Source organism: Hyaloscypha bicolor (genome assembly GCF_002865645.1).
Source record: "Hyaloscypha bicolor E unplaced genomic scaffold K444scaffold_162, whole genome shotgun sequence".
NCBI classification, from domain to species: Eukaryota; Fungi; Ascomycota; class Leotiomycetes; order Helotiales; family Hyaloscyphaceae; genus Hyaloscypha; species Hyaloscypha bicolor.
The window spans coordinates 106,259-118,720 of NW_020194664.1; the positions used below are offsets into that span (position 1 = coordinate 106,259).

General features: G+C 21.2%; 1 protein-coding gene across 1 annotated transcript; it reads left to right on the forward strand.

The window, feature by feature from the left end:
* Positions 1-3,733: 3,733 nt before the first annotated feature.
* Positions 3,734-3,886, forward strand: K444DRAFT_542044 (uncharacterized protein; the record flags this gene model as incomplete). Its single annotated transcript, XM_024875846.1, has 1 exon — positions 3,734-3,886. A coding segment is annotated over one exon (153 nt), but the record flags the coding sequence as incomplete, so codon positions are not given.
* Between the last annotated feature and the right edge of the window lie 8,576 nt (positions 3,887-12,462).

Below are 12,462 nucleotides of genomic sequence, written 5' to 3' on the forward strand. Positions count from 1 at the left end.
TATTAAATAAAAATATTTCTAAAAAAGAAATAAAATAGTATTTCCTAATAATAAAGAAATATATTCCCGAAGCTAAGAAATATTAAACCTAAAACTAGAAAGAATTCTGAAATATATAAGAGCTTAAGAAAAGTATATTAAAATACTAGACAAAAAAATATTCTTTATATTTAATTAGGAAAAAGCTAAATAGAAAGATTATAAACTCCGGAAATTAGATAAAAAAAATACTAGAGAAAATTACTATAGCTCTTAAAAAAAAAGATAATAATTATAGTCTATTTCTAGCTATAGGAATATATAAAATAAAGAATAAGAAGATTTAACTAGTAAATACTAATAATAGAACTAGAAAAGGCTCTAGTAAATATCCGGACTAGTTTAAAAGATCTAAAGCTAGAGAATACTTATAGAAATATACTAGGAAATATAAGAATTATTTTTTACTAAGAATATTAGCTATTTTAAGAGATTTATAATTTATTCCGGAATATCTTAAATAATTAAATATTAGTAACTGGCTTTAAAAAAAGAAACTAGCTATATTTCAAGAATTAATAATTAATTAAAAAGAAATAGGAAAAGTTTATAAGAATATTAGCTCTTTTATTCTAATTAAAACTATTAAGTATAAAGCCTAGTAAGAAAAGAATTTCTTATATCCTAAAGCTCTAATACTAGTAATAATAAAAATATTATTAAAATACCTAAATTATAAAATCCTTAAGAAATATAATAGACCTTACTAAAATTTATAGTTTTTAATTATAAAGAAGATTACTAGAACTTATAAACTAATTAATATTATTATAAAAATAAATTTAGTAATCCTATAAAATACTAACTTACTTTTATTTACTAATAAGATTTCGGAAGAATTTACTAAATATATTTATATTTCTCTAATTAATTTCTTTTCTAAATATAATTAACTTATACTAAATACTTATAATAGAGATTTAATTATATTTATAATATTTTTAGAATTATTAAGAATAATTATACTATCTTAGGAAACTACTAATTCTATTATATAATTTATATAAGTTATTATAACTATTCTAAAGAATCTATTTCCCAAAATTATTATATTATTTATTAATAATATTAGAATTAAGGAACCTTATATAAAGTATAATAAATAGCTTATTTTATTCGAAATTCGGTATTTTATATTTAAATACTTTTAAAACCTAGATATAACCTTAGATAGAATTAAATAAGCTAGAGCTAGTATAGAAGAAAAATTATAGTTCTATTATAATAGTATAATTATTATTAGTTTTATCTATAAAGTATTTAAAAGAAGCCTTTTAAGTTTAGGAATTACTAAGATCTTAAAATAGAAATATTATAATAATATAACTAAAGGTAAGGTATTTATTAGAATTATTATTTATTACTATATTTAAATTAAAAGCTTTATAATTATTACTAAATCCATTTATTACTTAATAAGAAAAGATATAATATAGAACTGAAATAATAAATAAAAGTAAATCATATAAATTCTTTAAGAAAAGCTTATTATAGCTCTAATACTTTATAAGTTATATTATAATTTATTAGAAAATTAGGAAATAATTATATTAGTAATAGATACTAGCCTAAATAAATAAAGCAGAACTCTTAATTAATATAATAATAAAGAGAAAAAGAAAGTTATATAATATATATCTAAAATCTAAAATAATACTAAATAGAAATATAATATTACTAAAGAAAATACTAAGGGCTAGTAAAATATTTATAGAAAGTATAATTCTGGCTATATGAAATTTATTTTATCCTTAAACTAGATACTAATATACTTGTTATATAGCTAAATAAAGTAGCTATAGATTTTCCTAAAGCTCTAGTTACTTACTAGCTAATATGAATTTAGTTATTTAACTTTAAAATTAAGTATATTAAGGGAACTAAGTATACTATTACTAATAAATTATTGAGATATCTATAGTAAGAAAGTAATACTAAAGATAATAAGAATATTAATAAATAGTTAGTAATAGAGCTTAATATTATTAGAATAGTACTTATTAGACAGAAAATTCGAATAAAGGAAATAGTTCCGGTTTAGTTATATAATATTATTTTAAGGAATTAGATTCCTAAAACCTTTATTAGATATTTGAATAATAGTATTTAGTTATTAGAAATTAATAATTAAAGCCTTATTATATTTGAAAGCAAATTAATAATATTAAAAAATAATAAAATCCGGAAGTTATATAATAAAGGCTATAGTCTTTTATATATAACTACTAGTAAAATAGTAAATAATAATACTAACTTATATACTGTATTTAATAACCCGACTATTTTACTAGATTCCTTAAATAATAGCTATTTCAAATAATATTAGAATATTATATAATATCTTATAATATTTTCTAGACTAAAAGAAATATTTAGAACCGAGTTTTAAAAGTTAAGTAAAAAAGCTTTAAATTATAATATAAAAGATTAATTACTCTAGAGAGTTATATCTAAAGTATACTTATCTTAACTTATTATTAATAATTAAGAATAAAGAGAAATTATTATTAAAAAGCTATATAATAAGATTAGATATACTAGAAAAAAGAATACCTTTTATTTAGTAACTAGCTATTATTACTAGAAAGATTACTATAACTATCTGCTATACTATTACTAGCTTTATATGGCCCGTATATCGGAAAAACTATTATTCCGGAGGAATATCAAAACTCTGGTTCCTGTTTATATATAAATAAATTACTAAATACTCAATTAAATTATTAATTATACTATAATTAGGATATCAGATACTACCGTATTTGATTCTACTAATAAAGGAATCCTTTGGCCTAATAAAGATCTATTATATAAATAGGGAAGTGCTTTCAAGCCTATATAATTGCCCTAATTTGGCTGGGAAATTATCTTACCTGAAGATATCTCTTTAGATAATCCTATTACTTTATTTACTATATACTATACCTCTAAAATTATTAATCTAATAATTAAGAAAACAAATAACTATATATGAAAACCTTTAGACGAATCTGGCCCTTATATACGAGTAAATAATTAGTACCTAATATACTATAGAGAGATATATATCTATCTTGCGATTCGAATATATATAAGCTTGTATATGGATAATGAGATTATAGATTATTAGATAATAAAGGATATAATACCTGAGTATTTAATTATAAAGTATTTGAGTAGGAATCGGTTTCAGGAGCTCTATATATATATACGATTCTATAGAAATCAGGAATAAGGCCTATATAAGAAGGTAGCCCCTATTACTCGATTTATTTTACCTGAAACTAGCTAATAAATTACTGAGCAGGTTAAAGCTTTTAGTATATATATTCAAGAGATTAATTTGGGTATTTGGAAGCCTGAACGGGACTTGGTAATCGATAAGATAATTGTATGATTTGAAGGTTAATCCAAAGAAATAACCACTATTCCAAATAAGCCTATACCTATAGGATATAAGGTCTGGGGGGCAGCCCAAAGGGAGTTCTTACTCGTATAGAACTAGTATATTCCTAGTTAAAAAAATGGGCCTATAGGAGTATATATTCTACGAGAGCTTAGTGGGACAATTAAGGCTGGAAATAGGGGAAATAAGATATAAGTAATAGTTCTATACTTGATTAAAAGGTTGCCCAAGCTTCCTAAGGGTTCTGGATATTACGTTTACCTTAATAATATTTTTGTTTCTACTCGCTTTGTCTAATATGTTTGCTTCCAGGGAGTTGCAATTACTGGGACTTATAGGATAACTGGTAGGGTTATTAAGGAGCTTCTTGACCTCCAGAAATCGGATAAAAAGGACGTAATACCCTGGGGTAAAACGTATTCCAGGTATATGCCTAATAGAGAAGTATATTATATTGGGTAGAAAGATTAAGCCTTTGTTTTAATAATATCTTTCTTTATATCAGGTAACGAGCGTATTTTACGGCTAAGGAAGAGGCCTAAGGAGACTTCTTCTAAAGCAAAGACTATATGAATACCCTTTGGTAATCAGGCTATAAAGATATTCTCGATTCCTGTAATTGCAGATAGATATAACTATTATATAGGAGCAGTTAACGAGTTTGATTACCTGACTGCCCAGAACGCTGGTTTACGGTATGTAAAGCGGGAAGGGCACCAAGTACTAGAGCACTGGCTACTTCGTACGGTTCTGATTAATTACTATTTACTAGCTTTATATAGTAATATCCCTAAACCTAGGGAAATAAGCTTCAGAAGCCAGCAGGATTTCAGGAGATAGCTAGTCAGTGCTTTACTAGCTAAAGAAAGAGATAGTGAGATCTGTCCAAAGAGAAGAATATTATAGATTAGCCAGGGAGCTAAACAGGTACCTGTAGAATCGTATAAGCTAGTAAAGATGGCTAAAAGGGGGTACTATATAGCCTGTAAAGGCTTGAGATATAGGGATCGGCCAAGAAAAAGGATTGTATTAAGCGAAATTATATCTAATAGAGGCCGGGAAAGCAGTAAGTACTCGTCCTCCTTTGGGTATAAGTAGTATAATATTCATTTATGTAATTATAATAGCTGTTTTGATATATTTCATGAGGAGAAGTAGAAATCGAAGGGTTTGGAATGGAATATAGCCTTCTAATTAGCTGAAATTTAAGCGAGCCGCTCCGATATACAGGCCATATAAAGCTGGTAATAGCAGAACAGATATATAGAAATATATTAGTACTTATAAAGTTTATTAGTATAAGAATAAAAGAAAACAAGAAAAAGCTCTATATCTAATAAAAGCTATACTTCTTTTCTATTATATTAAGATTAATATAATTAAACTACTAGACTATAAAGAATATAATTTGCTAGTTATTACTAGAAATAATTTCTTAGAATAAGTTAAAGCTAGATCTTTAAAGAATCTAACTAGTAAGAAAATTACTAAGTTTATTTGAGAAGAAATTATTTATAGATATAGTTTATTTAAATAGCTTAAGGTAAATAGTAGATCAGAATTCAAAAAAGTAGTAATTTAGGAACTTAATAAACTAGGAATTAATAGAATTATTATTTTAGCCTATAATTCTAAAGGAAATAATATAATTAAATAAGGATATTAATTAATTATTTAAATACTTATTATATTTATAATAGGTAAAAAAAGCTTTAGATAGATTTACTATTATATATTCTATTTACTAACTAAGTTACTATATATAAACCGACTAGATTTACTTTCTTTTATATAGTCTATAATAGAAAAGCTATATTACTTATAGAAATATACTTTCTAATTTAAAAAATACTTAAATAAGATAAAGTTTATAATAAAGAAATACTTCTAGAAATATATATAAAGTAAATATAAATAAGAAATAAAAATATTAAAGAAGCTAGAATAAAGAAAAATAGATAATACTAAGAAAGAAAGAAGTAATTTAATATTATTTACTAGATTTATATAAAGCCTATTTCTAAAAAGAATCTAGTTCTTATATATAATATTAAATTAATAAATTAAGACAAGTTAAGAAATATAAAGCTATTATATTACTAGCTTAGCCTATATATAATAAGATATATAAATTAACTAAAAGAATACTATATATTAGAAGAGCTTAATAATACTATACTCTAAAGAATATATACCGGGAATTAACTTAAATAATTTATTAAAAGAAATAAATTCTGGTATTTTTCTAAAAATAAAGTTAATAATAAGTATATACCTATAAATAAATGTTTTAAAATAGATATAGAACTAGAAAGAGAAGTAGTTATAGAATACTATAAGTAAAATAATACTCAGGAAATCGAGAAAACTACTAGTATTATTATATATATTCCAGAATTACCGGAATTAAAAAAAGTAAAATATATCTTTTTTATAAAGAATTAGGAAAAAGTATCTAATAATAGAAGCTTTTCTTAACCTGAAATAAAGCTTATTACTTTTAATTCTTTATATATCTTTTGTTTTTTTCTTCTAATTAATATTTATAACTTTTAGAGAATATTATTATTAGATTATTATTCTAGAAATCGGACAAGCTTTACTATTACTTATTTCTTATTATTATCTAATTACTATTACTAGATAGTATTCTTAATATATGAAATTCTATTACTAGATTTTGGGAATTAAATATAAAGGATTTCTTTTAGTATAAAAATAAATAGAGAATTAAGAGATTATTTTACAGACTCTTAACTTTGAACTATAATAATAAATAGTAATTATATTTGGAATTAGGAAAAGAAAAGAAAAAGAAAAAGGGTTTTTTATATATGTCTTACTAAACTAGAAACCTTTTAAAGGCTTTATTTACCTTTTTAACTAGCTATTCTTGCGGCTTATATTAATCTAAAGCTTAATTATAATATTTATAAATCTCGACTTTAACTTAAACTACTATTATAAGTTTCCTTATAATACCTAAATAAACTTCCTAATTAGAAATTATATATAAATGAAATAGCTAAACTAGAAGCCCTATAAGAAAAAAGGAAAACCTTATTAAATCTAATAATTATTTCCGAAAGTATTTAATAATATATAATTCTAGGAATTTATTAAATATTAGATAAACTAGATCTACTTATTTAAAGCTTATCTTATATTAGAAAACCTACTTCCTCTTTAATATAACTATAACTACTTTTAAAACTTATATTAAGATTTAATTAGTATATTATATATTCCTATTTCTATATAAAGAGAACTTCTCTTATATAAAACCTATTTCCTAATTAAGATACTATTTTATTACCGGAAACTAATTACTTTTTTAAAAAGCTAGTATAATTTATTAATTCTTATTATTAATCTATTTCTTACTATTAAATATTATTTAAATAATTCCTATATCCTTAATACTAATTTAGAATACTTAATTTCTTTATATTCTATATTAGCTTTAATATTAATTATTTCAAACTTAATAATAGTATTATAAACCTTATTTATACTATTTTATAGTCCTCTTTTCTATATATTTTAATGCCTTTAGTATTACTTTTATTAATATAGATATTATTTTAAAGTCCTAAATAACTAAATAATTTTATATTATTTAAAGTCGACTTTAATAAATACTAAATAAATATAAATTAGTTTTAGAAGAAATAATATCTTATTCTAAATTATTTCTTAATTCTATTATTCTAACTTTCTTTTTATTAATATTTACTTTATATTTTTCTAATATTTTTTAATATACTTATATATCTTATTATTTATATATTTCCTATATTATTTCCCTTCTTTTATACTATTTCTTGAATTAATAGAGACGTTTTTAAATAAATAAAAAATCGGGATATATTTATATTATAAATTTTTTAATATTTTCTTCTATATTTCAATATTTCAGATACTATTACTATATCTATATTTCTATTATATTACCTTCTTATTTCCCTATTATTACCGTTTAGTTTAATCTACCTTAATTATTTCCTTAATTATATTTCCTTAAATATATATATTTGTATTCTTTTCTATAATAGAAGCCTAATTCTATATTTTACTTTCTATAATTATTCCTAATTTATAATTATATTACTTTAAATATACCTAATTATTTAATCTATTTTCCCTATTATATATACTACTATTTTAGCTTTTTTTTCTTACTAGGAAAAAAGAAAAAACTCGAATATATATAATATATTTATATAATTTAAGACTATTCTAATTTACTTTTTATTTTGGAATATACTTAAAAAAAATTCTTATAACCTCGAGAACCTTTAATTCTATAACCTATAACTATTATACTAATAATACCTTTATAACCTATTAAGTATAATAAAATGGCCAAAGAATAGATTTTTTAAATTAGTAAAATATAATAGCTAGTTCTTATAAGCCGCAGTATTATTAAAAGCCTATAGATTAATAATATTAAAATTCAGAGTATTAAAAGAACTTAGGCAGTTATAGAAGGCCTGCTAATACTAGAAAAGATAGCTATAATTACTGAATTTAATACAAATATCCTAGATAAGCTAAATAATATATATAATAAGCTCTTAAAATAGAAAACCTTTATTAGAAATAGAACTAGACTAGAATTAACTAAGAAGAAGCTAAAGAATTACTAAGCTAATAATAAAGAATTCGAGAATATTATTAAAGGCATTTCCAAAGGCAAATAAAAGAAGTTTAATAAGATTAAGACTATAGTAAACGGCCTAAAAACCAAGAATTAGAATAGAATTACATTATATTATAAAGCCTTTAGCTAATATATTAATAATATCTGTAATAATCTTAGTAAGAATATTTATAAGAAGTTATATTCTCTTTTTAAGACAAAAGCTTTAGTATATAAAGCTATTTAGTTAATTAATAAAGCTATTTTGGAATATATAAAGAATAAAAAGTATTAGAATACTAGTATATTTACTAAATTAGATATTACTAAAGTACTCAAGTATACTAAAGCTATTTCGGAACCTATAGAATTAGAATTTAAGCTACTATTAGCTAATAACCTTAATGCTAGATAGTATATTTTTAATACTTCCGGAATCCTAATTAAGGAAGCTTATAGTAATAAGCCTTTTCCTGCTTTCCGAGATAAGCCTAAAGAATAGGCTCCTATTATAATTTTAGTTTCGACTTAATCGGATCTAGCTAAGAAAAATAAAGCTAATTTAATAGAACCTAGTAAGAAAGCTACTAGTAAAACTAGTAGAACTAATATAACTAAATAAGAAAAACCTAATAAGAATAGAGAATAAGCTAAACCTAAGACTTCTAATAAATAGTAGAAATCTGAGTATTAGACTAAGTATAAAATTAGTAAAATAGCAAAAAGCAAAAAAGAATCTTTTATACTAAAAGAAAAGATATTATCTAAAAAGACTCTTTTAATTATACCCAGAACTAAGAAGCAGAAAACCAGGAATATTAAATCCGGAGAACTTAATAAAGGCATTTAGTATACCTATAAGATATTAGCTAAATAGAAATTAATACTTACTTAGTAAAATAAATATATATTTAAAAAAAATATATAGTAGTATTATAGAACCTATTTTTAAATAAGAATATTATAGGATTAATAATAGATTTCTTAAAGCTCCCTATATAGTATATACTAGGTAACTTACTAATATTCTCTTTATTAATATATAAGAGATTAAGAATACTCTAAAGATAATTACTAAAATCTATAAAGTTACTAAAGGCAAGAAGTATATTTCTATTACTTAAGTAAATAAGAAAATACGGGATTTCTTTTTTAAAAGCCAGGAAATTAAAAAATATAAATACAAATATCGTATTTCTAATTAATTCCGCTCTAATCTATAGCTTTAATTTAATACTATAGTTTCTATTCCTGAATCTAATATTACTAATTTGGGTATAAATAGCTATATTTATAAGAAGAATTACCTAAAGTAAATTAAGAAGTTTAGTATTCGAGAACTCTTAATAAAAGAGATAGAGATACTATAGTTTTATTTCTAAAAAGACAATATATTAATATATAGAAATCTTAATAATAGCTACTTTATCTTAGTTTCTTAACTTTTAATAATAGATCTATTAATATGGCTTGGATTTTATAAGGTATTAAGCAAGTATTCTATTTATTTAATTATTTACCTTTAGCTAGTTTAATATTTTATTTCTAGAAATATTAATTATAATTAGTATAAAGGCAATATTAAAGATCTAGCTACTACTAAAGCTTTAAGTAGCGAATTTTATCTTAGTAAAAAGTATTGAAATATTAGTTATATTTTTCTTATAGACTATAAAAAGGCTATTACCTTTAGTAAGAAGTTCTTTAAAAATATTAATTATTTCTTTATTTCTAATAAATTTAAGCCGGAAATAGCTAAGGAAATAGGTAAATATTTACTAAAGATAATAGGAGGAAAGACTCCGAATATAGTCTATTTAACTAGACAAATAAATGCCTTTAGCTAGGTAATTTATAAGTCTGGAATTATAAGAAAGTATTAATTCTCGAATAATATATAAGTCAAAAAATAGCTTAATAATAATTTACTATTTAATAGGCCTTTTACTATAGTTCTTATAAGTCTAGTTATTATTAAGAATAGAATATACGAAAATAGAATCTCTTATAAAATTATTAAAGCCTCTTATCTAGAGCTTTTCTCTTTTATTAAAGATTAATTTAAGAATATAGTAAATAATACGAAATTTAAAGAAGCTATTTATTTAGAATATATTAGTATAATTTATAATATAATTTACTATAATAAGCCTTCTTAATACCCTATAATAAAGGCAGAAATTAAGTAATAGTTAAAGGTAAATACTAATTAATATAAAGAACTATATTAGATTTAGTATAAAAATATAACTAAGTAGATTCGGATTATTTTTAAGCAAGTTCGGAAATATAAAATAAGACTATTTAAGAATAATAAGTCTTATTTTAGGTATATAGAGAAGAAGTTGGATTAACTAATAGAGGAAGATTCTAAATATTTTATTATTTCGGATTCTAAATAGGATTTTTCTATTATTTTTAGTATTTAGGAAATAAGTATAAATAAATAAGGAATCGGATATAGTATAGTAGGCTATACTTATTAAAAATTGCATTATTTTAGTAGTTTTAAGGTTTAGGTTATATAGTAAAGACTATAGTCTTTTATATATAACTTGTGGAAATTATATAAGAAAGCTAGTTTTTTTATAGACTTAGAGAATAATTCTTTATAAGTATTTAATTAATTGAGCTTTTATATACTATATACTATTTATATTTTACTATTTATACTTTTAATTTATTATTTTATTATTAAGTTACGTTTTATATTCTAGTATACTTTATATGAGTTTTTGTCTTATTATAGTTTCTCTCTTATACTAATTCTATATTTTATTTTTTATAATTATTTCTAATTCGTAATTATATTACCTTAAATATATCTAATTATTATACCTATTTTCTTTATTATATATACTATTATTTTAGCTTTATTTTCTTACTAGAAAGAAAAAAAAACTCGAATATATATAATATATTTATATAATTTAAAACTATTTTAATTTACTCTTTATTTTAAAATATATTTAAAAGAAATTTTTATAATCTCGAGAACCTTTAATTTTATAACCTATAATTATTATACTAATAATATTTTTATAATTTATTAAGAATAATAAAATAGCCGAAATATAGATTTCTTAAGCTAGTAAAGTATAATAGCTAGTTCTTGCAAGCTATAATATTATTAAAAGCCTATAGATTAATAGTATTAAAGTTTAGAATATTAAAGGAGCTTAAATAGTTATAGAAGGCCTACTAATACTAGAAAAAATAGCTATAATTATTAAATTTAATACGAATATTTTAGATAAGCTAAGTAATATATATAATAAGCTCTTAAAATAGAAAACCTTTATTAGAGACGAAACTAGACTAGAATTAACTAAGGAGAAGCTAAAGAATTATTAAACTAATAATAAAGAATTCGAGAATATTATTAAAAGTATTTCTAAAGGCAAATAAGAGAAGCTTAATAAGATTAAGACTATAATAAATAGTCTAAAAACTAAGAATTAGAATAAAATTATATTATATAATAAAGCCTTTAGCTAATATATTAATAATATCTATAATAATCTTAATAAAAATATTTATAAGAAGTTGTATTTTCGCTTTAAAATAAAAAGCTTTAGTATATAAAGCTACTTTAGAATATATTAAAAATAAGAAGTATTAGAATACTAAATATATTTATTAATTAGATATTACTAAAATACTTAAATATATTAAAGCTATTTTCGGAATTCTAGGAAAATTAGGAGTTTAAGGCTATTATTAAGCTAATAATCTTTAAGGCTAGATAATATATTTTTAATACTTCGGAATTTCTAGCATTAAGGACAATATGATACATAATAAACCTCTTCCCGTGACTTTCTGTAAAATAAGCCGAAAAATAAGGTTCTCTATTTTTTTTATTTTTTTCTACTTTTTTTTTATATATCTTCTTTCTTTTTTTTTTGTCTTTTTTTTTTATTTTTTTTCTCTTCCTTTTTTTATATTTCTTTCTTTTTTATGGTTTTTTTGTTCTTATTTTTTTTCTCTTTCTTCTTTATATTCTCCTTTTTTTGGTCTTTCTAGCTTTTTTTTTTTTTTTTTTTTCTTTATTATTATTTGTTGCTTTTTTTTTTTATATTACTTACATTATTTTAATCTTGTTTTTTTATAAATATTCTCTCTTTTCTCTGCTTTCTTGTTTATTCTAATAATTTCTTTTTTTTCCTTTTTTTTTTTCTTGTATACTCTCTTCTTTTGTTCTTTTCTGTTTTGTTGTTGCTATAGTCGTTTTTTTTCATCTTGGTTTTTTTTCAGTATCATTATTTCTCTTTTTTTTTTTTTTTTTTTTATTGTTTTCGATTCCGTTTTTTTTTAGATACCTAAAGATAATATAGTTTTCTCTTTCTTTACCTAATTTTCATCTTAATTTTTATATTTGTTAGAATCTGCT